This window comes from Ceratotherium simum, chromosome 26 (assembly GCF_057802395.1).
Source record: "Ceratotherium simum simum isolate JZ-2026a chromosome 26, ASM5780239v1, whole genome shotgun sequence".
NCBI classification, from domain to species: Eukaryota; Metazoa; Chordata; class Mammalia; order Perissodactyla; family Rhinocerotidae; genus Ceratotherium; species Ceratotherium simum.
This window is the reverse complement of record NC_141925.1, coordinates 33,680,759-33,706,899: the sequence shown is the minus strand read 5'-3', so window position 1 is coordinate 33,706,899 and position 26,141 is coordinate 33,680,759. Positions and strand designations below refer to the sequence as shown.

At 52.4% G+C, this 26,141-nt stretch overlaps 1 protein-coding gene across 1 annotated transcript in view; it reads right to left on the bottom strand.

Annotated features, from left to right (window-relative positions):
• Window positions 1-1,162: 1,162 nt before the first annotated feature.
• Window positions 1,163-26,141, bottom strand: part of LOC101405986 (kinesin-like protein KIF19) — a 65,760-nt gene continuing 40,781 nt past the window's right edge. The window contains exons 19-23 of the mRNA XM_087449234.1: window positions 22,567-22,675; window positions 20,342-20,692; window positions 18,472-18,625; window positions 10,043-10,150; window positions 1,163-6,576 (exon numbers count right to left, since the gene is read on the bottom strand). Coding sequence (XP_087305360.1) covers window positions 6,476-6,576; window positions 10,043-10,150; window positions 18,472-18,625; window positions 20,342-20,692; window positions 22,567-22,675 — 823 coding nt within the window. The 3' untranslated portion in view covers window positions 1,163-6,475. The remainder of the gene's footprint in view (window positions 6,577-10,042; window positions 10,151-18,471; window positions 18,626-20,341; window positions 20,693-22,566; window positions 22,676-26,141) is intronic.

Sequence of the window (26,141 nt, the reverse complement as noted above, 5' to 3'; positions counted from 1 at the left end):
ACGGACTTCTGGCTGGCAGGCCTGCGAGACAATAAATGTCTGTGGTTCTGAGCCACTGGGCTTGTCGAGCTTTGTTAGAGCAGCCACAGGACGCTAAGCCAGCACACAGAGAACATCTTCCTTTCTTCCTGCTCTCTGACACCTGCGGCGAAAGACCATTACGGTAGAGAGGGCAGGGCATCTCCTCCTCCTTCCAGGTCTGTTCCTGCAAGTTCTGTCCTGGCTGCATGAGGAATTGTGTTCTCGTGAATTTACAACTTGTCAGTGAAGCTTCTCCCACACAGGGAAACCCACCCCAACCACCCACCGAGGGATGTCGCCGCAGGCCGCCCCCTGGCCATTCTCTGCAGGCAGAGGCTCTGACCCCCTCTCCCACGTGGCCACCCTCCTTAGTCTGGTTAGTACAAGACCCCCAGCTGCCTGTGCAGGGGTTTTAGTCTATGGAAGTCTGGGAATGCACTGAGCTGAGAAAAGTGACTACGTAGTTCTTCTTAGGACAATACGAAACAATCGCTGAAGCTTTTTGAAATCCAAATATTGTGCCATGGGCTCATCTTCCTTTTCCATCTGGGAAACTACACGGACATTCCACCTGATCCTTCCTAGCGGTAAGTATCCTGCTGAGTAGTACTTGAGCTAATTCTAAACTTGTGAAAAAAAGTCACAAGTTGTATTTCTGCCCAGAGTGTCAAGTTCTTGTGTCAATTCTTGCACGCAGCCCGATGTCTCAGAATGCGTGTGAAGCTCTTAGCGAAAAGGTCCCCTTGACAAAGCTCTCCCTTCCTGGGAGGGAAGCTCTCCCATCCCCATGGGATGGCCTGCTCCTTGCCCAGCACACACACACATTCACACAGAGGCTCACACTCACACATACACAGATACACACGAGTGCACTCACACACCACACACACACACTTGTACTCACACAGATACGGACACAGATGCTCACACATATGCACAGACACACACACTCATACACATGCAGAGGTACACAGATATGGGCACAGATGCACACACACACACACACAGCCCTGACAAAGGACTCTGAAACCCCATAAGCTTAACTGGGACCTCACCAGCTCTCGAAACTTGGGGAGACTCCGTCTGCAGAACAAAGAATCCTTTTCGAAGGGGAATTTCCCACCCTCCCTCACAGCCCCATCCTACCGCTCATCAGTGGCTTTCACTTTGCAAACACAGCACCAGTTTTCATCTTTGCATCTTCGGAATTCTTCCAGAAATATCTATGTCTACCACATTTGTATACATCTATATAAGCGTCGTCATACAGACATAAAATCATGTCATACCTACTGTTCTGAACCTTTATTTTTTTTCAGTTGGTTTATCTCAGAGAGCTGCCCACACCCGCATATAATAGAACCATGGCTGTTTTAAAAATAATTTTTTTGCACTAGGTCGTTATGTGAACATGGTAAAAATCCAATAGTTCAAAACCGTGTACAATGTGAAGGGAATCTCCTACCCACTCCTCGCCCGCCACCGAATCCCTCACTGTGACCAGTCTCTTGGATTTCCTGCCAAAGCTGTTCTCTGCAGCACATATGGGTCGGTGTAGACACACACACACCTGCACCTCCAGATACACAAATGTGTGCATATGCATACACGTATATAACACAAATTCTCACCAGGTTTCATAACTTGCCCCTCCTTCCACACACACACATTTAAGGACCCTGTTTCTCTAACATCCTCCTTCCTCATCCCCCAGCTCTCAGCCCATGTTCGCTAAGCAGCTACGAGCCGCCACGCACCATGCAACGATGACACACACTCAGGTTTCTCCCCTGCTCAGGAATATGCTGTGACTCCCTATTGCCCAGCACATCCTGCCTGGCTGCTGGAGGTGACAAGGGAAAAGGCCACACACCTGGGTTCAAATCCCGGCTCACCACCTGTTCACCAAGTAACCAAGCAAGGGTCCCGCCTCCTGGGCCACAGGCTGATGGCGGCACCTGAGGCTTGTGACGAGGCCATGAATAACGTGCTGGGCACACATCTGGACACATCCCTGACATCTTGTTAGTTTCAGCACCTGCTTCCTCTTGTCTCCGTTGGATCCCAGGACACACACAGCGAGGCCCCTGGAGGGCCACCGTGGTGTGTGGACACATCTGCACAGCCCATAATGCTGCACGCTGTCTGCTGAGGGACCCATCTCCCACAGCACCACGATGTCCCAGGCCAGCACCCCAGCCCTGTCGCTCCAGCTCTCAGCACAGCGTCTGCACTCATTCATTCATTCGTTCATTCCACAGCTATTCCTGAGCACCTGCCCTGGGCCAGGGATGATGCAGGGCCTGGTCCAAGGAGCTGGGGGTGCAGAGGTGGGGACACTTGCAGAAAGGCAGTCGTCACCTGGTGGGGAGGTGCAGTGAGCGGGAAGGCTCTGAGCGCGTGGGGCTAGCAGGTAAGGAAAGGAGGCCTCTAGGGAGGTGGGATTCTGCGCTGAGCTTGGGAAGGACCCAGAGCTGTGAGAGAGGGTGGGGAAGGGGAATCCGAGCAGAGGGGGCAGAGGGAGCGACAGCAGGGGGGCTGGAGACAGGTGCATGGGTGTGGGGGAGGGGGAGGGTGTGAGTGTGTGAGGGTGAGAGAGTGAGTGTCAGTGTGCGTGAGAGTGTGAGTGAGTGTGTACAGGACTTTCTCGTCCCAGATGCCTCTGGTCCGTGCTCACAGCCCGGGGCCTGGCCTCTGAGTCCCGCTGCAGGCGTGGATGGCTCTGATTGGCTGCAGTGCTCTTTGCTCTGAGGTTCACCCCTGAGTGTTCATCCTCTGCCCTGGGTCCCTCCACTGCCTGGACTCCCACCCTGCAGGGTTAATGCCCCCACGGCCCCCTCCACTGCCAGGGGCTGCAAGTGCCTCCTGGCCCTCGGGGTCAACCACCTGCACCTTGGTCTTGTCGCAGTCTCCACATTTGTGGGAACCTAAACTGAGACCCTTCTAACTTGGATTATTTTGAGGGAAAATTGGGAAGAACACGCACCCAATTGTTAAAGAGAAGTTACCTCCAAGATGGCGTGAGATGAGGGAGGGCATTTTTATTTCTCACTTTATATAACTTTCTCTCTTTTGTTAAGTGGTGAGATCACAGGATGATCTTTATGTCACAGGCACAAATTCGACGGTCACATGAACTCAGTCCTCAAATAGAACCCCTGTGTACACTCGGACGCTTGTGTAATCTTCCTCAGTCATTTTGGGTTCACACGGCCAAATTCAAGATCCTCCCTCGGCTGCTGTCACCCGGGTTGATCCCGAGCTCAAGGGCCTCCTCAGCTGTGACGGTGGCTGGCACAGAGGGGGTGTGTATTTCTCCATCCTGGCTCTTCCTGGTCCTCTGCTGGCCTCCTGTGGCCCTTGGGTGTGCCCCCTCTGGGATGGCTAACTTTATGTGTCCATTGCTGGGCCTCAGTGCCCAGATATGTGGTCAAATATTACTCTGGATCATTCTGTGAGGGTGTTTTTGGACGAGATTAACATTTAAATTAGTGGACTTTGAGTGAAGTGAATTGCTCTCCATAACGTAGGTGGGCCTTGTCCAATCAGTTGAAGGCCTGAATAGGCTAGAAGGCTGACCTCCCCCTCAGCAAGAGGGAGTTCTGCAGCAGGCAGCCTCTAGACTCAGATTTGAACTTGGACTGCAGCATCAGCCCTTCCCTCGGTCTCCAGCCTGCCAGCCCACCCTGCAGATTTGGGCCTTGCCAGCCTCCATAATCGCATGAGCCCATTCCTTAAAATAAATCTCTTTCTCTATATATACACATTGTATTCGTTCTGTTTTGCTGGGAACTCTAATACACTCCCCCCACGAGGCTGGGACCTCCTGAGATGTAAGTGCCTCTTTAGCTCATTTTCAGAGGCATGGGCCACCCCACAGCCTCACAGTGAAGACCCCCACTCCCGAGATCCAACAGCTCTCTCTTGGCCAACTTTTATACCTGACTCAAGACGAGGTGTAGAAAGACCAGAAGTTTCTGCTGTACTCTTACACCACCCCAGGAACAACTCAGGGGCCATGCCTGACCCCCATGCCTCGTCCCCCAATGCTGCCATTTCTACTCCTCTGCTGTCACTCCACAAAAGTACCAGAGACTTCTCCAGCCACGACTTGCCAACTGCCTGGGTCTCCCCTCATCTATCAGCTAGGATGAGGTTCACCAAACCACAATGTCTTTGGGTAGACATTCTTTCTCTCTCAAGTTAAAGTCTGGAGGCAGGATGTCACAGTGCTGAGAGGCATCTCTGCTCCTCACAGACCCAGGCTCCTTCCGGCTCCCCCCTCCATCCTACCTAGAGCATGGCCTTTGCCCTCATGGCCCCAAGACGGTGGCTAGAGTTCCAGGCATCACATTCAAATTCCAGGATTGAAGAAGTGAAGAAGAAAAGAGGCGTGAGGAACATGCTGATTATCCTTTATGATAAAGATTCCTGGAAGCAGCTGCTTCTGGCCTATATCCCATTTGTCAGAACTTTGTCACGTGGCCATACACAGCTGCGAAGGAGGCTGGGAAATACAGTCTTTCTTTTGGGAGCCACGTGGCCAGCTAAAATTGGGGGTCCTATTATCACGGAAGAAAGAGAGCAGACATAGAGAGGCAACCAGCAATTTCTGCCCCACCCAGGATCTGGAGCTGGGCAGGAAAGCAGAAGTCCTCCCACTCTGCCCCCCACCCCGGGCTCTGCACCTCCCTCCAGGCGAGGGAAATGGGCCTCTGACAGCGCCATGGCAGGTCTGCCGCACAGCAGGCAGCAGAGCCCCCAAAGGTTCATAGGACCCACCTGCCTACCTCCACACTCTCCTCAAGAAGACCAGAAAGGAAAACATGGCTCTGACGAAGCCCCTAGCACTTCTTCCTTGACAGCAGGGGTTACAGCAAGGGGGAGGCCAGGCCGTGGCGTCCAGCTGGGCAGTTCGCAGAGCACTTATGGGGACCCCACCACGTGCCAGGCACGCACAGTCCAATACGACCCGCTTCCCACTCAGGAACGAGACCACAACACCACCGCCACCTCCCTGCCCTGACGTGCTACAGGCCGATTCCCAAAATCCACAGGGCTCGTCTCTGTTCCCCATCTTGGTCCTGCCAGGTGCTCTGCCCAGCGTGGCTCCTGCCACAGGGGAGGTGGCGCTGGTCCCCATGGCCTCCAAACAAGGTGACCCGAGAGCAAGGGATGAGGGTGCGGGTTTGACAACCACAGCAAGTGCCAAAAGCATAGCCAGACAAGGTGATGGTCCAGCTCCCACGGGCCAGCGTGCAGAGATTTTCTGGGTTTTCTCCTATCTTGAGGAAAAAATGACTGAAGCTCATACAATCCTAATGCAATTAGAACCGGGACTTTTGTGTTCCTGGTTAACATGGCTGGTTTCATGCACCTTGACAGTTCTATCTAGTTTCTAACAGCTGGCAGCATTTTCCCCTCTGCGTAACTGGGGTGTTGAGAGGGACATTAGAACACAGTGGGGGATGGGTAGGTCATGGGAATGGGAGAACATTCTCATCTTTCCCTGATGCTGGCTTGTCCAGTAGCCTGTGTACACATGGGGAGGGGACCAGTGTCACTCTGCAGGCTGCCCAAGGCTTGTGGGGCATGAGGGTTAATTTTATGCATCAACTTGGCCAGGCCACAGGACCCAGATACGTGGTCAAATGGCAATCTAGATGTTGCTGTGAAGGTATTTTTTAGATGAGATTAACTTTGAAATCAGTTAGTGGACTTTGAGGAAAGCAGATTACCCCCCCCAGTGTGGGTGGGCCTCATATCAGTCGAAGGCTGAAAGGAAAAAAGACTGAGGTCCCTGAGGAAGAGTGAATTTTGCCTCCAGACTCAAGGCTGCAGCATCAGCTCTTCCCTGGGTCTCCAGTCTGCCCTGCAGATTTCGGACTTGCCAGTCCCCACAATCACGTGAATGAATTGCTTAAAGTAAATCTCAATCCCTTTCTCCCTCTCCCTCTTCTCTGTACACACACACACACACACTGGTTCTGTTTCTCTGGAGAACCTCAACTAATACATGGAGTTGGGGGACAAATTCTTCTCCTCCTCTTGCTGGCAGCTACTCGGGTGTCCCCAGAGGCTTCCTCAGCCTGATCCTGACCTGGAGGGCGATGGCCTGGTGTCCCAGCCCCCAGAGAGCATTCTCCCGAAGCAGAAACCGCACTGTGGAGTGATCCTGGGAAGAGCACCTGTGATTGGGAACGACCCATACAAGGCCCTTAGCTCCCCTGTGAGGGGTCCTGGGGAAGGCTCTGATGCTCCAGGGACAGCCCCGCTTCTGCAGGTGGTTGGAGAGGCGAACACTGTGCAAATGGCCGTGGAAAGCTAGGGCGGGCTGCCCCCGCAAAGTGTCCCTGCCAGGGCCCCCATCTCTCAAATCCAACTCTGGGGCAAGAGACCCCAGCGCCCAGGATCAGCCTCTCTGGCCTTCCCCTGGCTCTGCCTGCTGCCATCTTTATTTTGGTCTTCTTGGCCTCTTGGCGCTGCTGCCCTGGTGCCTGCGGAGGTTGCTGGGGTGCAGTGGGCTGTGGCGTCGGCCTCCGCAGTCTGTAGACCCTGGGGGGTGGGGAGACTTCAGTCTGTGGTCAAGGCAAACCCCAGTGAAGCCAGAGTCCCAGCTGGAGTCGCTGCCTGGGTCCCTCCCAGTGTGGACGCCCTGGCCTTGGCCTAAACCGCCTGCTAGACTCAGTTCAAGGCCTACATGGGCTCTTCTCCCTCTGCCAGCCTGCCCATGCCCGGGGCCACCTTCTGGAACCTGTGAGACTCTCGCTCCCCAAACAGGGGCCTCACTTCTGAGTCTGTCCTGGCCTCTGCTCCTCTAGTAACAGCAGGCCTGTCCACAGGACTCCCCTCAGCCACCTCTCCACTGTGGTGGACACGCAGTGAGGATGGGGGAAACTCTGCACAACATTTCCCGCCCCTCACATTTAACGACAAGTTGTTTAAACAGGCCGTGAACTGTTGGCTGTTACTCAGCCTGTTCTGGTCTGCGAGCTTCTGGCCCCAAGGTCACAGCCAGTAAACACCTCTGAGACCATTTTCACAAGGAACCTTAAAAAGAAAGGCATAATAATGAGAAGTTCTTAACCTTTTCTGAAACACTAACATGAGGAGGGTTAAAGGTTCAGCAAGAAGGACTGAGGTTAGACATAAGGAAGAACTTCCTGCAGGGGACCAGCCCTCTCTGGTGGTCCTTAATCCCATTGTTGATTTACACCCATCCTTCTGGACAGGTGGTTGTGCATTGGTTCAGGGAGTGAGAAAATGGTGCCAATGATGCAGAGGGCGTTTCCCATCTCCAGAAAGGATCCAGACAAGCCTCATGGGCTGGAGTGAGGATGACATGAACATGGATGCTAACATGACTTAAACCGTCACTGGGATTTAGCAGACACCCAGGAAACATCGCTGTCCTTCTTGCTTCAAGATACAGAAACAGAAGAAGAAAAGGAGAGGGAAGAGGGAGAAGACGAGGGGGAATAGGCACGCAGAAAAAACTGTGTCTTTTGTTTTAAGGTTAACACCCAGGACCACGATGTTATGGTGAAACTTGCACCTTCAGGAGACTGCTGGTGACTGTGTAAAATTACTACAGCTTTTCTGGGATGTAGTTTGGCCAGAGGTTGTAGTCAAGCAAATAAAACAAGCAAATGTTTTTGAACGAAAGAACCAGGGTGGCATGGTTTTGGTCGTGTTCTAGACCTGTGCTGTCCAGTTAAGTAGCCACTGACCAAGTATGGCTTCTGAGTGCAGATGAAGGGGTGAAGGGGCGCTTGGTGACTGCTGGAACCTGAGGGTACATGTACTGTTGTCACTGCCCGACAGACAAGGGGCACTGGGTGGGTGGTCTTGTCTCAGGGTACATGTACTGCTGTCACTCCCCGACAGATGAGGGGGCGCTTGGTGAGTGGTCTTGTCTCAGGGTACATGTACTGCTGTCACTCCCTGACAGATGAGGGGGCGCTTGGTGAGTGGTCTTGTCTCAGGGTACATGTACTGCTGTCACTCCCTGACAGATGAGAGGGCGCTTGGTGAGTGGTCTTGTCTCAGGGTACATGTACTGCTGTCACTCCCCGACAGATGAGGGGGCGCTTGGTGAGTGGTCTTGTCTGAGGGTACATGTACTGCTGTCACTCCCCGACAGATGAGGGGGCACTTGGTGAGTGGTCCTGTCTCAGGGTGCATGTACTGCTGTCACTCCCCGACAGATGAGGGGGCACTTGGTGAGTGGTCCTGTCTCAGGGTGCATGTACTGCTGTCACTCCCCGACAGATGAGGGGGCGCTTGGTGAGTGGTCCTGTCTCAGGGTGCATGTACTGCTGTCACTCCCCGACAGATGAGGGGGCGCTTGGTGAGTGGTCTTGTCTGAGGGTACATGTACTGCTGTCACTCCCCGACAGATGAGGGGGCGCTTGGTGAGTGGTCTTGTCTCAGGGTACATGTACTGCTGTCACTCCCCGACAGATGAGGGGGCGCTTGGTGAGTGGTCTTGTCTCAGGGTACATGTACTGCTGTCACTCCCCGACAGATGAGGGGGCGCTTGGTGAGTGGTCTTGTCTCAGGGTACATGTACTGCTGTCACTCCCTGACAGATGAGGGGGCGCTTGGTGAGTGGTCTTGTCTGAGGGTGCATGTACTGCTGTCACTCCCCGACAGATGAGGGGGCGCTTGGTGAGTGGTCTTGTCTCAGGGTACATGTACTGCTGTCACTCCCCGACAGATGAGGGGGCGCTTGGTGAGTGGTCTTGTCTCAGGGTACATGTACTGCTGTCACTCCCCGACAGATGAGGGGGCGCTTGGTGAGTGGTCTTGTCTCAGGGTACATGTACTGCTGTCACTCCCCGACAGATGAGGGGGCGCTTGGTGAGTGGTCATGTCTGAGGGTACATGTACTGCTGTCACTCCCCGACAGATGAGGGGGCGCTTGGTGAGTGGTCATGTCTGAGGGTACATGTACTGCTGTCACTCCCTGACAGATGAGGGGGCGCTTGGTGAGTGGTCTTGTCTGAGGGTACATGTACTGCTGTCACTCCCCGACAGATGAGGGGGCGCTTGGTGGGTGGTCTTGTCTCAGGGTACATGTACTGCTGTCACTCCCCGACAGATGAGGGGGCGCTTGGTGAGTGGTCTTGTCTCAGGGTACATGTACTGCTGTCACTCCCTGACAGATGAGGGGGCGCTTGGTGAGTGGTCTTGTCTCAGGGTACATGTACTGCTGTCACTCCCCGACAGATGAGGGGGCGCTTGGTGAGTGGTCTTGTCTCAGGGTACATGTACTGCTGTCACTCCCCGACAGATGAGGGGCGCTTGGTGAGTGGTCTTGTCTCAGGGTACATGTACTGCTGTCACTCCCGACAGATGAGGGGCGCTTGGTGAGTGGTCTTGTCTGAGGGTACATGTACTGCTGTCACTCCCCGACAGATGAGGGGGCGCTTGGTGAGTGGTCTTGTCTCAGGGTACATGTACTGCTGTCACTCCCCGACAGATGAGGGGGCGCTTGGTGAGTGGTCTTGTCTCAGGGTACATGTACTGCTGTCACTCCCTGACAGATGAGGGGGCGCTTGGTGAGTGGTCTTGTCTCAGGGTACATGTACTGCTGTCACTCCCTGACAGATGAGGGGGCGCTTGGTGAGTGGTCTTGTCTGAGGGTGCATGTACTGCTGTCACTCCCTGACAGATGAGGGGGCGCTTGGTGAGTGGTCTTGTCTGAGGGTGCATGTACTGCTGTCACTCCCTGACAGATGAGGGGGCGCTTGGTGAGTGGTCATGTCTGAGGGTGCATGTACTGCTGTCACTCCCCGACAGATGAGGGGGCGCTTGGTGAGTGGTCTTGTCTGAGGGTGCATGTACTGCTGTCACTCCCTGACAGATGAGGGGGCGCTTGGTGAGTGGTCATGTCTGAGGGTATGTGTACTGCTGTCACCCCCCAACTTCTCCCCATGGAGACTAGCCTGAGAATCCTGGAAGCCAGTGGAGTGGGAGCTTCGGGCTGGCACAGGGAGGGGAGGAGGCAGGCACTGACCTCGGATGTCCCGGGGCAGGAGGGGCACCCTGCTCGGGCTTGTGCTGCTCTGCCACATGGCGCTGGGGAAGGTGAAGCTGACCTCAGGCACGTGGAGAGTGTTCTCATCTAAACAGTGAACCAGAGAGAAGAGAACAGTATTTTTAGGGACCACCCAGGGAATCCTGGGAATAAAACGAAACAGTGAATACTAGATGCAGTACATTGAGTACCCACTACCTGCTGGCTCTTTACCGAGGTTACCTCATTTGTACTCCCCACAGCCCTGTGAGGGGGTTACTTTTTACAGGAACTCCTGAGCTCTGTCCTTTCTGGAACTTTCCCCCTCCTCTGGCTTTGGTTCCTTTCCCCTTCTCCAGCACCTACGCTCTTCCTTTCCATCTTTCTTCTGTTCCCTCCATGCCCTGAGCTGGCCATTACATGCCAACGAAGAGGACTTTCTGGGTTTATTGAACAAAGTTTAATCAGAAACATCATCAAGGGCTGGCCCCGTGGCTTAGTGGTTAAGTGCGCGGGCTCCGCTGCTGGCTGCTGGGGTTCGGATCCCGGGCGCGCACTGACGCACCGCTTCTCCGGCCATGCTGAGGCCACGTCCCACATACAGCAACTAGAAGGATGTGCAGCTATGATGTACAACTATCTACTGGGGCTTTGGGGGGAAAATAAATAAATAAAATTATAAAAAAAAAAAAAGAAACATCATCAAACAGAAAAGGAAGTACAGGCGGCGTGGTGGGGGGAGAAGTGGGTCTCTCCCCCAGAAACGGGTTGGGGACCCCCCTCCTCAGGTCACCTTGCGGAGAAGCCCCCTGACTGCTTGAGCCACAATCACACTGTCTCTACACTCTATCCTTTTCGCTGGCTTTATCCTCTTCCCAACACTTTCACGGCCTGGCACGTTTTGTGCTGATCCGTCTCTCTGTCTCCCCGTAGTTAAAAGTCAGCTCCACAAGAAGAAGGGCCCCATTTTGTGTCCTGCCATCTCCCAAGGGCCTAGACAAGAGCTTGACACTTGATGGGTGTGTGATAAATTCTTGCTGAATGAATAAGTGACTGAACAGGGAGTCGAGAGGTCTGGGCTTTAGTCTTACGTTTGCAGCTGACTCTTTACCTGGCCCTTGGCAGGGCACTTCCTCTCTCTGAGCCTCAGTTTCCCCTTCTCTCAAATGAGAAGGGTACAGAAGTTAACAAGTGCTAGCGAGGACTGGAGCCTCGTACGCCGCTGCTGGGAATGGGAAATGGTGCAGCCACTATTAGAGACAGTTCGGCGGTTTTTCAAAAAGTTAGACAAGAAAGACCTCACAACCCAGAGATTCTACTCTCAGGTATACACCTCAAAGAAGTGAAAACAGATAGTTAAGCAAAAACCTGTACACAGATATTCATAGCAGCACTATTCACAGTAGCCAAGAGGTGGAAACCACAGAGGCGTCCACCAACAGATGAACGGATACACAAAATGCAGTATGTCCACACAATGGAATATTGTTCAGCCTTAAAAGGGAAGGAATTGCTGACACCTGCTACAACCTAGATGAACCTTGAAAATATGATGCTCGGTGAGAGAAGCCAGACACCAAGCCACATGTTGTATGATTTTACATTGCATGAAATGGCCAGATTAGGGAAACCCACAGAGACCAAACGTCGCTTCGTGGTTGCCAGGGGCCGGGGGAAGAGGTGATGGGAGTTACTGCTTACCAGGCTCAGGGTTCCTTGTGGGGTGATGAAATGTTCCAGAACTAGACAGAGGTGGTGGATGCACACCACTGTAAATGTACTAAATGCCACTGTGTTGCACACTTTAAAACGGTGAGTTTTGTTATGTGAATTTTACCTCAATTTTAAAAGAGTGTGAGGGTTGGACTTGAAGAACTCCAGGGCCAGCAAAGTCAGATGCACACAAGGTCCAGTGAGGAAACACAATTGAGGGAAGGAGACAGAGACACGGCATGATCAACGGTCAACAGCAACAGACCCCTTGGCCTCAGCAATAGGGAGACCATTCCTTCATTCATCCATTCGTCCATTCGACTGTCACTCATTGAGCATCTACTCCATGCAGGCACTGCTCAGAGCCCTGGGCACACAGCAGTGAACAAGACTAACATCCCTGCACTCACGGGGCCTGTAGACCGGTAGGGGAGGAAGACAATGAACAAGGACATAAGTCCAATGTGTCGTCCCTCCGGCGGGGACACATGCTATGGTTGAGTTCAGGGAAGACCTCACCGAGAGAAGCTGACAGCCAAGTCAGGCTCTGAAGGCGGGGAGGGAGGGAGCCATCTGTCTCCAGACCTTCCTCTTGTAAGAGAAGTTGGACTTTTGCATTCTATGTGCAAGCTAACTTTTCACGTTATTTTAAAACGTGGTGCTGGTCAACCAGACTCCTCCAAGCTCAGGGCTGGGTTTGGTCTGTGGACTGCCAGTGTGCAGTCTCTGCTTTAGGTAGGAACATTCTAAGCTGCTCTAGTCGTTAATTAAGGGGGAAAAGAGATCCTCATTTAGAGGAATTTAACCATTGTTTAGAAAGGTTTTGGAACGGGTTTCACTCTCCTCACATGAGCTTGGTAGATTGCATCAGGGAAGACCTGTCTCAGGCTTGGCCCCAGGATGGGAATGAGAACAGGTGTAGGGACACCTGTGGAGACTTGGGGGTCAGCAGACCTGGGCCGCCACCCACAGGTTTCTGTGTGGCCCTGGCCAGCTCCTTTCGCCCCTCTGCTCCCTGTTTCTCATTCTGGGAAACGGGCCCCTACCAGATAGGGTTGTTGTGGATGATGAATGAGGCGACAGGTCCACTCCTTCCTGGTACCCACTGGCTTGTAAGTGATGGCTGCTCTGCCCTCCCCTCAGATGCACCCAGGGCCGTGGCTCAGAACTGCACACCCAGACGCGATACACATCAGGGCACGAATGTAGGACCAGCAACACCACTGCCCTAAACTGTGAACGAGCAATCAGATTGCAAGCCCCGGGATCTCTCGGCCCAGGGCCCTGCCCTGGGGAGCCCAGGCCTCTGCAAACATTGTAAGTGCATGATCCTCGGGCTCCCTGGGAAGGTCCGTTTTCAGCACAGACCTGCATGGCCCCCGGCTGGAGAAATGGGATACGTGGAGGCCTCATTGTACACTTGCCAAGTACAAATGTTCTTCCTCCAAGCAGAGGCGGCCAGGCTCAGCAGGAGGGACATGGGGGTGCCAATCCTGGCTGTGCCATCAATGTGCAATGTGATCCTGGAGACGTCACTGCCACTCCCCTGGCCTCAGTTTACCCATCTGAACCAGCTGGGCTACAGATCCTGGACCATCGATTCCAATATGCTCTGACTTTTCCACCACAGGAACACACAGTTGTGGAGAGAATCTCTGCCCCCTACAGGGACGCTCTGTAGACACAGCTGAGAGAAGAGGTGCCAGCCTTTCCTTGGAGAGCCCACAAAGGAGGGCTTAGCACCCCTCTGCGGGCTGGGGGCTCAGCCCGGCTCCAGTGTGCCCTTTCTTGCCAGCTGAGAGGGCCAGTTACAGTCCACTCATTTTTATTTGCAAAAGCCTGATTTCTTTTATACACAGACTGTGCATTAGATGATATGAGGGAATTGCTCTCAGTTCTTCCAACTATGACGTGTAATACTCTGTTACCAGTTTGAGAGAGCTCTTGAAATATTTATGGGTGAAATGACATGATCTGGGATTTTCTTGGAACATCTCCAGGAAAGAAAATAACAAACGAACAAAGAAATACATAGAACAAAATTGGTAGAGCATTGACCGTTGTCAAAGCCAGGTGAGGGCTATGTAGGAGGTCATTATGCTGGTCTCTCTCCTTCTGCATGTGTTGGGAATTTCATAATAAACCACTGGGGAAGCAAACTCCTTTTGCAATCACCTATACAAACACGTTCCAAGGGGCTCATCTCTAGAGGAGACAGAAACATCAGTTTCAGCGGTTGGGGTTGGGCAGGAGGGGATTGCAGGAGACTTGAACCTTCTGGTTAAGCAGTAATGACGAGTCACCTGCAGAGCCTGGCTGTGGCCCCCACATCTATTATTTCACGGGCACTCACGGCTCCCCTCCCCCAGGTGGGTGCTGCCATTGGCCCCTCCTGGAGGCCGGCTGGGAGGAAAGGGGCTGAGAGCCACCCCAGCCCCCCGCTCTTTATTTATTTTTATTTATTTTTTTTCCCCCAAAGCCCCAGTAGATAGTTGTATGTCATAGCTGCACATCCTTCTAGCTGCTGTATGTGGGACGCGGCCTCAGCACGGCTGGAGAAGCGGTGCGTCGCTGCGCACCCGGGATCCGAACCCGGGATCCAAACCCGGGCACCAACAGTGGAGCGCGTGCACTTAACCGCTAAGCCACGGGGCCGCCCGCTCCCCGCTCTTAAAATCCCTGCTCCTAACTGCTCTGCATTCATTGTGATTTTTTATTGTTTTATGAACACGTAAACAGAAAAAAAATAAAACATTTGAAGGTAGCAAATCCCATAAGAATGAAGAACACTTGAAGTGTTTTTTAAAGTCTCTTAAGTGTTTTCTAAGTGTTTTCTAAGTCTCTTAAGTGTTCCTGCAGGCCTGTGTTGTTCTCAGTAATTACAGTGGCCGAACTGAGAAATCACAGACAAATCTGAATCTCATCCTCAAGATGAAAGACTTCTGAAAAGCCTTTGAAAGCGTGGCTGTGAATCCAGCTGTGAATCCGCACACCCACCAGCAAGCCAGAGCGTGGGTGTGTCCAGTGCTTCCCTTGTCCTTGAAGTGTACATCAGAGCCCTAAATGCACTCACCCTCTGACCCACTAAGAACGGACTCTAATAAAACAGGACATGAAAGGGCCTCTGGAGGTGTGGGTAAGAACTAGGGATCTGGAGCCAGCCTACCTGGCTTTGAATCCCAACTCTGCCACTCCCAGCTGTGTGACCTTGGGCAAGTTCCTTAAGCTCTCTGTGCCTCTGTTTACTCATCTGTACCCATACTCATCTGTACCGTGGGATAACAGTCGTTCCTTACCCCATAGAAATAGCATGAGGACAAATGGATTGACACCGTGATGTGCCTAGCACGGAGTAAGTACTAAATAAATGTGAGCTGCTATCATGGAACCAGCGATATAGGCCATCTCAACCATCCATGGAGAGGACTAGCTCGCTTGTCTGTTTTTTCCACTCTCTATTGGACTGATGCTCTTGTAAATATCATAAGAATGGATCACTAGAAAGAATAAATGAAAATTGTAGAAAAGGCAGAATCCAGGCCACTGATCACAAGTCGTGGTTCCGTCAAATTGCCACATGCCTTTCTAAATGCTCTGTGTCAACTTCTGTACTCTCCTGTTGCAGGTCGGTGACAGTTTGTGGGCACTCTTTGAGGAGCACTGAGGTCCACCAATCTGCTTTTGCAATTGTGACATATTGGAAACAAGTCCAATATCCTATAACAGGGGAGAGATGTTCACGTTACCGTCCATCCATAGTGAGGAAGTCATCTTATCGTGTCTATTTCTGGAAGGGAGGGTGTACAAGTGAGTTTTTCTTATTTATAATTTTATCTATATCCCAAAGCTTTCACAATAAGCATATATTATTTTTGTAATAACAACAACCACAGGGGCCAGGATGCAAACCTATATGCACTGAAAGAAGCCATAGGGGCCAAGGGGACAGACTGAATAAAGGCCGCCAACTGTATGTGCACAATTTTAATCATTATTTTAAATTCTACTGGGGTGTCAGGCAGGCCAGAAGCAAAACTGGGTGCCTGTGTAAACATTTCTTTTCATGAAGTCAGTGGCCTTGGCCCATTCCTTACCCTAAAAACCTGAAGCCCACTCACACCAAGGAGCAGACAACTGATAACAGCCCAAACTGTCACACTTCCCAAAGATTTACATTTGAGAGGAGGGACAGAGTCTTAAACAGAAAAAACGAGTGACATCAGCATCATGGCAGAGTGAGTTGTTCCCTTAGTCTCTCCCCACTAAGTTACAACCGAATGGACATTCATTAACCAACAGAGAAGTCCCTACAAAGCACAACAGGACATCTGAGAGACCCACGCAGCCAAGCATCTGAAGGTGGAGGGACTGGATCTCTGGGCAGCAGTGGAAGGAGGTGAGTGGATCCCCTCCCCCTCCCCAACAGCAGCGATCTAGGTCACAGGTCCTCATGCAGCAGCCAGCACGCCACTATAAGGGGGCGGGGTGGGGCAGGCAGGCCTGCGTGGGAACGCTTTTGCTTTCGGAGTTGCAGCCCAGCCCGTGGGAATGCTCTACACTGAGTGGCGCCACTCAGACGTTGCGTGGGCGCCCCCAACAAGCCCAGCAGCCCAGGTGAACCACCTGTGAGTGCAGAGTGGGCCCGCGTGTAAAACAAGGTAATCCTCCCATCCCGCCCAGCACACCAGCTCAGATGGTCCCCGGCCAAGGCAGCAGTTCCACACCAGAGTCCCTGCGTGTGTGACCCACCAAGCAGCTGCAGCCAGCGGGCAAAAGCAGACAAGCCCTACCAACACGACTTCCAGCAGACATGGCAGGTTCAGAAAACACAGCTCCTGCCCCCCCAGAGGTGGCAGGTGGAATCTGCAACCTGATGCTACCACTATGCACTGGCAAAGGATCACTTCATCAAACACCATGAAGAAGTACAGTAACACTTCAGAGCAGAAGGAAAATGACAAGTCTCCAGAAACCAATCCTAAAGTCACAGAAACTTACAATCTAAATGACAGAGAATTCAAAATAGTTGTCATAAAGAAACTCAATGAGTTACAAGAAAACTCAGACAGACAGTTCAATGAGCTCAGGAATAAAATTAATGAGCATAAGGAATACTTCACCAAAGACATTAAACTCTAAAAAAAAAAACGAATATAAAATGCATATGGGGCAACAAAAGACCCTGAATAGCTAAAGCAATCTGGAGAAAAAAGAACAAAGCTGGAGGCACCACAATTCCTGATTTCAAAATATACTACAAAGCTATAGTAATCAAAACAGACACACAGATCAATGCAACAGAATTGAAAGCCCAGAAATAAAACCACACATCTACAGACAGCTAAGGAGCCAAGAACACACAATGGAGAAAGGAAAGTCTCTTCAATAAATGGTGATGGGAAAACTGGACAGCCACATGCAAAAGAATGAAAGTAGACCATTATCTTTTGCCATACACAAAAACTAACTCAAACTGGATTAAAGACTTGAAGGTAAGACGTGAAACCATAAAACTCCCAGAAGAAAATACAAGCAGTACACTCTTTGACATCGGTCTTAGAAGGATCTTTTCGAATACTACGTGTACTCAGGCAAGGGAAACAAAAGAAAAAATAAACAAATGGGATTTCATCAGACTAAAGAGCATCTGCAAGGCAAAGGAAACCAGGAACAAAATGAAAAGACAACCCACTAACTGAGAGAAAATATTTGCAAATCAGAAAACACAGCTCCTGCCGACAAGTGGTTAATCTCCAAAATATATAAAGAACTCATACAACTCAACAACAACAAAAACAAACAACCCGATCAAAAAATGGGCAGAGGATATGAACAGACATTTTTCCAAAAAAGATATACAGATGGCCAACAGGCACATGAAAAGATGTTCAACATCACTAATTATTGGGGAAATGCAAATCAAAACTACAATGAGATACCACCTTACACCTGTCAGAATGGCCATTTTTAGCAAGACAAAAAATAACAAATGTTGGAGAGGCTGTGGAGAAAAGGGAATCCTCATACACTGCTGGTGGGAGTGCAAACTGGTGCAGCCTCTATGGAAACCAGTATGGAGATGCCTCAAAAAATTAAAAATAGAAATACCATACAATCCAGCTATCCCACCACTGAGTATTTATCCAAAAATCTTGAAATCAACAATTCAAAGAGACTTATGCACCCCCAAGATCACTGAGGCATTATTCACAATAGCCAAGACGTGGAAGCAACCCAAGTGTCCTTCAACTGATGAATGGATAAAGAAGATGTGGTGTATATATACAATGGAATACTACTCAGCAATAAAAAAAAGACAAAATTGTCCCATTGTCAACAACGTGGATGGACCTTGAGGGTATGATGTTAAGCGAAATAAGCCAGACAGAGAAAGACAAACACTGTGTGATTTCACTCATGTGTGGAAGATAAACAAATACATGGAGAAGGAGAACACATTAGTGGTTACCAGAGGGGAAGGGGGTGGGAGTGGGGTGAAAGGGGTAAAGGGGCACATATGTACGGTGACAGATATAAACTAGACTGTTGGTGGTGAGCACAATGCAGTCCATACAGAAACTGATATACAACAATGTACACCTGAAATTATACAATGTTATAAACCAATATGACCTCAATAAAATAATTGAAAAAGACAAAACAAACAAAGATACAGAAAAAAAAAAACATGCTATTTTCTTTCTTTGATCCTGTACCTGCATGGAAACTGAGGCTAGGTTTTATCTTGGAGGCTGCAGGGACAGCAGGGAAAAAGCTCTTTCCTGACGACTTTGACAGCTGAGGGAGTGCAGCGGGGTGCTGGGTCTCAGCCACACGGTCCATGGAGAGGGGCTGAAGTTTCTCTGTTGCCTGCAGGGAAAAGTCACATAGCAGGGCAGGGGAGCAGGTAGGGAGGAATGAAATGTCAAGGTCATTCTGAGCTGAAGCCACGCACTGATTAAGCGCCTACTGTGTGCCAGTAGACTGCTGTAGGCACATGGGGTGCCTCAGTGAACATCATGGGCAGAATCACCACTAACATTCTCCTTCAGCCCCCAAAGAAGAATGAATGAATGCATGAATGATGCTCTTCTGGCTGTTTATCCCTCCCATTTTCCCTGCTCAACCTCCCCACCCCCATGGAGGGGGTTCTCATCCAAACCCACAGTGATGGTTAACATTTAAATCAATAGACCGAGTAAAGCAGATTGCCCAGGAGTGGGCCTCACCCAATCAGTTGAAGGCCTGAATAGAACAAAACGGCTGACCCTCCTGTGAGTAAGAGAGACTCCTCCTGCCTGACTGTCTTAAGATGGGACATTGGCTTTTTCCTGCCTTTGGACTTAAACTGAAACATTGGCTCTCCTGGGCCTCCAGCTTGCTGACTGCAGATCTGAGATTTGTTGGCCTCCATAATTGCATGAGCCAATTCCTGATAATAAATCTCTAGATAGATAGATAGATAGATAGATAGATAGATAGATAGATAGATAGATAGATAGATCGATCGATCTACATTCTACTGGTTCTGTTCCTCTGGAGAACCCTGACTAATATACCTTCTGATCCCTGCTCCTGTCCTACCTTTAGGTCTGCTGAGTAACTGCCAGAGGAATTTCAGTCTGAGTCAGCCAGCACCCACTGTGTGTCTGGTAGGGCTTGGGTGCTGGCCAGCACAGGCAGAACGGGGATCCATCAGACCCCCGGCCACTAGCCCCCTCGCCCGGGGAGGAGCTGCTCACTGACTCCCCCTCCCCCTTGAACGTACCCAAGTGGCCAGTGGGGAAGAAACCCCACAAAGTAAAAGCTGTTTCCCTATGAGCCTGTGTGGAACCCACCCGCCCACCTAAAATGGTGCAAACACCATTTTACCCACTGCAGTCAGTCTGACACTGCAGTGTGCTCTCGGATTTTTGCTTAATCCTATTCTGTTGGGATTCTTCTGCCTTTCATTGTCCAATATCCCAAGAAAGTCACGCGAAATGAAAAGCACTGTTTGATGGGGATGCTGAGGCATTCTGTGTAACAGTCAAAAATGAAAGACAAGCTAAGTGGCCCTTTAAAGGGGACCAAGAACCACAGAGTGGCCACGAGATGGGCTCGTGTGTGGAGTCACTCCTCTGCAGACACAGATGGAGGGCCCGTCTGGGCCGGGCCAGCGCCAGACACCGGGGGAAAGAATCATCTCATGGCTGTTAGCACTTCACAACTCACCTCCCACACAAGCACTGTTGAGTGATATGTTCTAGAACCAAGTCATGGCCCTTTTTTTAAGTTAAAATACTATGCTATGTGGGCACACGAATATTTATGAAATAATGTTAAGAAAAAATAAATAGCTCACAAAGCTGTATTCCCACTGGGATTATAACCACATAAAATACGTGCACATGTGGCCTCAGATCAGAACGGAGCAGGGACATGGTAAGTGGGGTGTGCTGTGGGGGCTCTGTTTCTTCCTCTATCTCCTTTGTCAGGGCCCTCCTGCATCCACTGTGACTCTGATGGGGTCAGTCCCTGACCCTCCCTCTCTGCTGCTCTGGCTGGACCCCTGGGACAGGGGCGCCCGGGCTGCTGTCCACCCACCAGCTGCACGCTCCAGGTGAACGAGGGTGACCGCCGCCTCCTGGCCTTCCTCTCCACAGAGCGGTCCCTGCACGGGCTGACATGGGGCCACCTCCCGTCTGCCGGGCTGGGGTCTGGGGCCACCTCCTCCGGCAGGTGGAGGGAGGAGCGGCCGCTGCCGCCCTCGCGGTCCTGCGCCTTGGAGCGCCGGGTGGCCGCGATGAGGGCGATGCTCTTGGTGCTCACGGCCATCTCCTTGAGGGCCTGCGCACTCAGCCCAGCCTCCGCCGCCGTCTGCACGGGGCCCAGCTCCAGGCCGGCCGGGGAGCACAGCTTGGACACCAAATTCTTCACGCTCAGGGAGCTCGGCTTCTGCAGAAAACCAGCAATGCCAGGGGGGTCAGATGTCACCGGGCTGTCACTGTGGCCCCAGGTTGGGCCCCCAGAAGTAGACCTGGAGACAGTGGCTCAAGGCAAGTAGTTTGCTTGGGGGGAACACCGTTGGGGGTAGAACAAGGGCCAATGAAGGCATGTGATGAAGCCAGTCCCTGGCCTGGGACGCCCTAGAGACAGTGCCACACTCAGGCCTCAGGGTCACCCCGCCCAAGGGCTGCTCCCAGAGTCACTGACAGGGGGCCTCCCCTACGGGACCCTAACTCCCCAGCACCCCGGCAAGGGCAGGAGGGCACCCTCAGCACAGTGACCCAGAGGTTGGCGGCCAGAAGTGTCCAGAGACCACGCCCTTGTACTATTAGGAGTGATACTGAGTACTAATAGCTTCTGAATAATGGTTCATAAGAAAGGAGCAAAATTACCAATTTGTGAAGATTCCCAGCTTTCTCTCCGCCCCCCCAAGCCCGCCCATCTGCCAAAGAGATTCTGACATTTGCCATTTGGTTTCCCACCGCCTGGCCCCACCCCCAAGGAAGGGGAGACTTCTCGCTGGCTTGGCTGGGAGAGAGGCCAGGCTGATCACACCAAAGAGGGATGGAAGGAAGTGGAGGGAGATAGGAAGTTCACGTTTGCTCGGTGTGGGAGGCAGTTTGGGGCTGGAGACTGAGTGAGATGGGGAATGAGAAGAGTATCTCAGGGGATGGGAAAAGGCCCCTTTGCTGTTATTCTAGAGGAAGAAATTTCCTTTGGGTTGTTACACCTTGTTTCCTTGAATTTGGCACCACTCTGAGGCTCCTGGATCCATCACTTTACAGGTGGAGAAATGGAGGCTCAGAGACATGAAGTAACTTTCCCAAGGTCACACAGCTAGCAAGGGACAGAGTGGGGATTTGAACCCAGGCCTGGCTGCTTCCTGAGCCCAACCTCTTAGCAATTAAACGATACCGAGCCCCAAAAGCGCCCACACTCTGGAGGAGGGGAAACCCAGTGGGATTCCACAGGAGCCCCTACAGAGCTTTCTGATTCCTTTGCTCATTTAATCCCACGGAGGGAAGTGATCATCCCCAACTCCCAGGCGAGCAAAGTGAGGCTCCGCAGAGCCACCAGGAGCCAGCAGTAGTCATCACAGGGCGACTGCCTGAGCTCTCCAAGTCTCACTTCTTGTCTACGAATTGAGGGTAATGACCACCCCAGGCTCATACAGGGCTGGTGGAGTGTCCGTAGTGCTGAATGGTGTCCTCCAAACCCATGTCCACCCAGGACCTCAGAATGAGACCTTATTTGGAAATAGGGGCTTTGCAGATGTAATTGAGTTAACAATCTCGAGATGAGATCATCCTGGGTGGAGGGTGGGCCCTAAGCCCAACGACCAGTGTCCTACAGGAAGGGAGAACAGAGACACAGAGAGGAGAGGCCACGAGAAGACGCAGGCAGAGATGGAGGATGCAGCCACGAGCCGAGGAACACCTAGGGCCACCAGGAGCCGGGAGAGCCAGGAAGGAGCCTCTCCTAGAGCCTTTGGGGGAGCGCGGCCCTGCGACACCTGGATCCCGGCCTTCTGGCCTCCAGAGCTGGGAGAGGATACATGTCTGTACAGGTTCAGGCCACCCCATCTGCTGTGCTTTGTTACAGTGGCCCCAGGACACTAACTCAGTGACTGAAACACTCCACTAGGTGCCAGGCCCAGTGAGTGGTCACTGCCATTGTGACGGCTGCTTGAGAAGAGTCCTTCTGGAAGCTTCTCTCCCACTTGCCCCTGGCCCAGCGCAACTCTCATGGGCCCCGACGACCCTGTTGGGGCAAGGGAGGCCTCCCCAGGGCCCAGGGTCCTGGTTAGCGCCGCACACACCGACCTCGTGAATTGGAGGAGTTAGCAGGATGCAGAGGGAAGATGGAGGGAGAAGCGAATCTTGCTTTCCAGGTTTTTTCGATGGTGTGGCTTTCGATGACTTGTAACCATCACTGTGGACAAAACACAGAGGCATCAGCAGAGCCAGCCGCCAGGGCCCCTCTCTCCTCCATTGTGGGCAGGGGAAAACCAGAGCCTGAACCTCCGGCCGCTGCAGCCCAGGTGTCGGGTCAGGGCGAGGGGCCTCTGCCACGCTGCTGTGCTCTGGGGCCAGGCGGGCTCATTGGCCCCCTCCCTCAGGCATCTAGGAGCTGGTCACCCACCCTGGGAGAGCCTGTACCTGCAGCCAAGTGTGCACTGGCTCCCAGAAGGCATGGCCTTGCCCTGAGCACGCTGCGTGCTAAGGGGGGGAGACACACATCAACAAGAGGATGACTGTGGACAGCAGTGCCAGTTGTGACACTGCTCTGAAGGAGAGATGAGCTGTCAGACTTCCTCAGGCAGGCAGTCAGGACAGACCTCAGTGGGGAGGCTGGCAGAATAAAGAATCGATCTGGTCTTTGTCCCAGGTCCTGGCACCGACTCCAAAAGCCCTTGGAGCATCCTGAGTGACAGGAATGTCTTTGTATGCTAATGAGGTGACTCCTGGTGGCCCCCAGACAGCATCAGGATACAGGCTGCTCACCACAAAGACCCACCAGGCGGCTAGAGGCGGGAACTCTGGGCCAGCTGAACCCCCAGGAGGGGAGGGGCCGGAGACCGAGGTCAATTCTGTGGCCAATGATGTCATCAATGATGCCTATGCAATGAAACTCCAATAAAAACTCTGGACACCAAGCTCGGGGGAGTTTCCTGCCGGTGAACACATCAATGTGCCAGGAGGCTGATGTAGCCTGACTCCACAGGAAGTGTAGACATGGAAGCTTTGCATCCTGGACCCCTCCAGACCTTGTCCAATGTGTGTGCTTTATAGTAAAACTAGAATCCTAAGTATCGTGTTTTTAGTGAGTTCTGAATTATCAAACCCAAGGGGGTCATGGGAACCCAGATGGACAGAAGTGCAGGTGGCCTGGGGATTTCTCTTGCAGCTAGCATCTGATGTGGGAACAGTCTTGTGGAGAAGGGAGCCTGTCACTGGTGGGATCTGGCATTGACTCTGGGCAGTCACTGCCAGAACTGAACGGCCGTACACCCTGTCAGTGTTAGACCAGTTGGTGTAGAAACAGAACAAGAGGGAATACATAAGCTGAGACCCAAAGAATGAGAATGAAAGCCATACCAAGTGCTGGAGGAAGAACATTCCAGGCAGGGGGCACAACATGGGCAAAGGCACTGGGGCAGGGACCAGCTTGGCACATGCAAGGCACAGCAAGGAGATGAGGATGGGACAGAGCCATGTGATTCCCTATAGGACTGTGTGGAAGACTTTGGCCATTGGAGGGGACAAGGACCTTTGACAGACTTTCAGCTGGAAATTTCCATGGTTCTACTCTTCCACTGTAAAAAGAACAGAGCATTTCTAGCAGCTCTCTGTGAAGTCAGGTCACCAGTGACCGTGTAAGAACAAGACACCAAGCACTGAACCCAAGCACTGACGAGTGGCCGTGGGCTCCTCACCTCTGCCTTCTCATCCACAAAGTCGGGCAGTAATGACCTGCACTACTGAGAAGGTTGTCAGGGGCTCGCCAACACCATGGTGCTGAAGCCCACGTGAACTGGCAAAGCCTCTGGGTGCCACCAGCAGAGCACAGGGCAGTGCAACACCATGGCCAGGAGCAGGGACTGGGGACAGACGCCCACGGTGAACCCCGCACAAGACCCTGAGCCCCTCCAAACCCATGCGCACGTGGAACGAGACCGTGCACACACCCAGTCTCCACGAACGTGCCACGGTGGCTGGAGAGGCCCCAGCCAGCCAACACAGAGGGATTAGAGATGGCCACCAAGGGCAACAATGTTTCTTACACCAGCCCCAGAATTAGGACATTACATGAGAATCTCCCTCGGGGTCAGAGAGCAATCTTTACCCTCTCCTCACCTGCCCCTCGCACCCACAGGGGCAGCTCCTAGAGGACAGGGACTGTGTCCATCTTGTTCACTTCTTGGTGCCTGGCATACAGTCGGTGCTCAATAAACATGTCATGAGGTTTAGCAGATACTGCTGTTTGCCTCCCCAGCAGCCAGTCCCCACTTCCTTGATAACAAGCCCCAGTGTTTTTCGGTGTGACAACGTGCCTAGCCCCAAGAAACGCGTCATAGTTGGCCCAAGCCTGTTGTGGTCCTCTTTCCCCTTCTCCCTAGAGAATTGGCCTAGGAGTGAGCCTGTGATCGAGTTTCAGCCAATGAGTTGTTAGGAGACATCTACTGGGGGAACTTCTGGAAAGGGGCTCCCTTCCTCTTTTAGATGTGGTTATGTGAAGGTGTGATCTATGGAGCTGTGGCAGCCTCTTTGACCATAAGAGGAGACATTATTTACGTGCCAGGGACAGCAGAACAGAGATGGGGAATGCCTAGGGCCTCATGGGCATCACCAAGTCATTGAATTAAACACCCCAGGACCAGGGAGGTCCACCCACCTCCCAAATTCTCATCAGACAATACACATCTGTTTTGATTAGATCACTCTCATTACGAATTCTGTTACTCACAGCCAAAAGCATTCTAACTGACTCAGAGCCAACAGCAATTGGAAAGTTAGACGAGAAATGGAGAAAGAAGCACCACTCCCGTACCAGACTCCTACTTGAACGAGGCAGGCTGGTCAGCTTCCCTCCTCCACCCCCTTGCGTTTGGGTCATCACCATAATAGGAGCTCTATTTACTGTGTCCCCACCACATCAGGCACTTAGAGCCCTGCGGGGGAGGCAGTGTTGAACCACCTAGAGACGAGGCGCCTGAGGCTCAGGCACCACTCGCTTGACCAGATCAGCTGTGGGGCGCTGGCACACGCAGGAGTCCAGCCCTGGTCAGCCTGGCTCACCGGCTGGCTGCCAATCGCCCACAGACAGGGTCCCAGGGACTCAACCCTGCTAAAAGGTGTGCCGGGCCTCTGTCATTGCCATGGGAACCTGGTGTGGGCCCTGCAGGTTGGGCCGTGGGTGGCATCAGCCTAACTCATCAGCCAGGAGACACAGCTCCTCTCCTGCTGTCTAGAACACGGAGCACTGTCCCAGCTCACAGCTTGAGGGGCTCCTTGCTGTCTCACCACAGCCCAGGCTGCTACTGCAGGTACGGCTCTGGGAGAGGCGAGGCCGAGCCCACCTCCGCTCTAGACTGAGGACGGAGGTGGGGGGCCCCGGGCTCACTCACAACCGACCTCCAAGCAGCCCGGTGCAGAGTGGGGTTGACACCTGCCCTCTGATCAGCGGGTCAAGCGGCAAGTTCACACAGGTGTGGGCCAAGGGTGGACAGCAGCTCGGGCCAGGAGCCAGTGGGACAGGCGTCTGGTCTTGATCTAGGGGGACGGGGCACTTTGTTTTTATACACACACGTGCATACACACAAACACACACAGACACGCACCCATATAAAACACACGCGTCTGTGCACGCATATGCATGCAAACACACGCACACACAA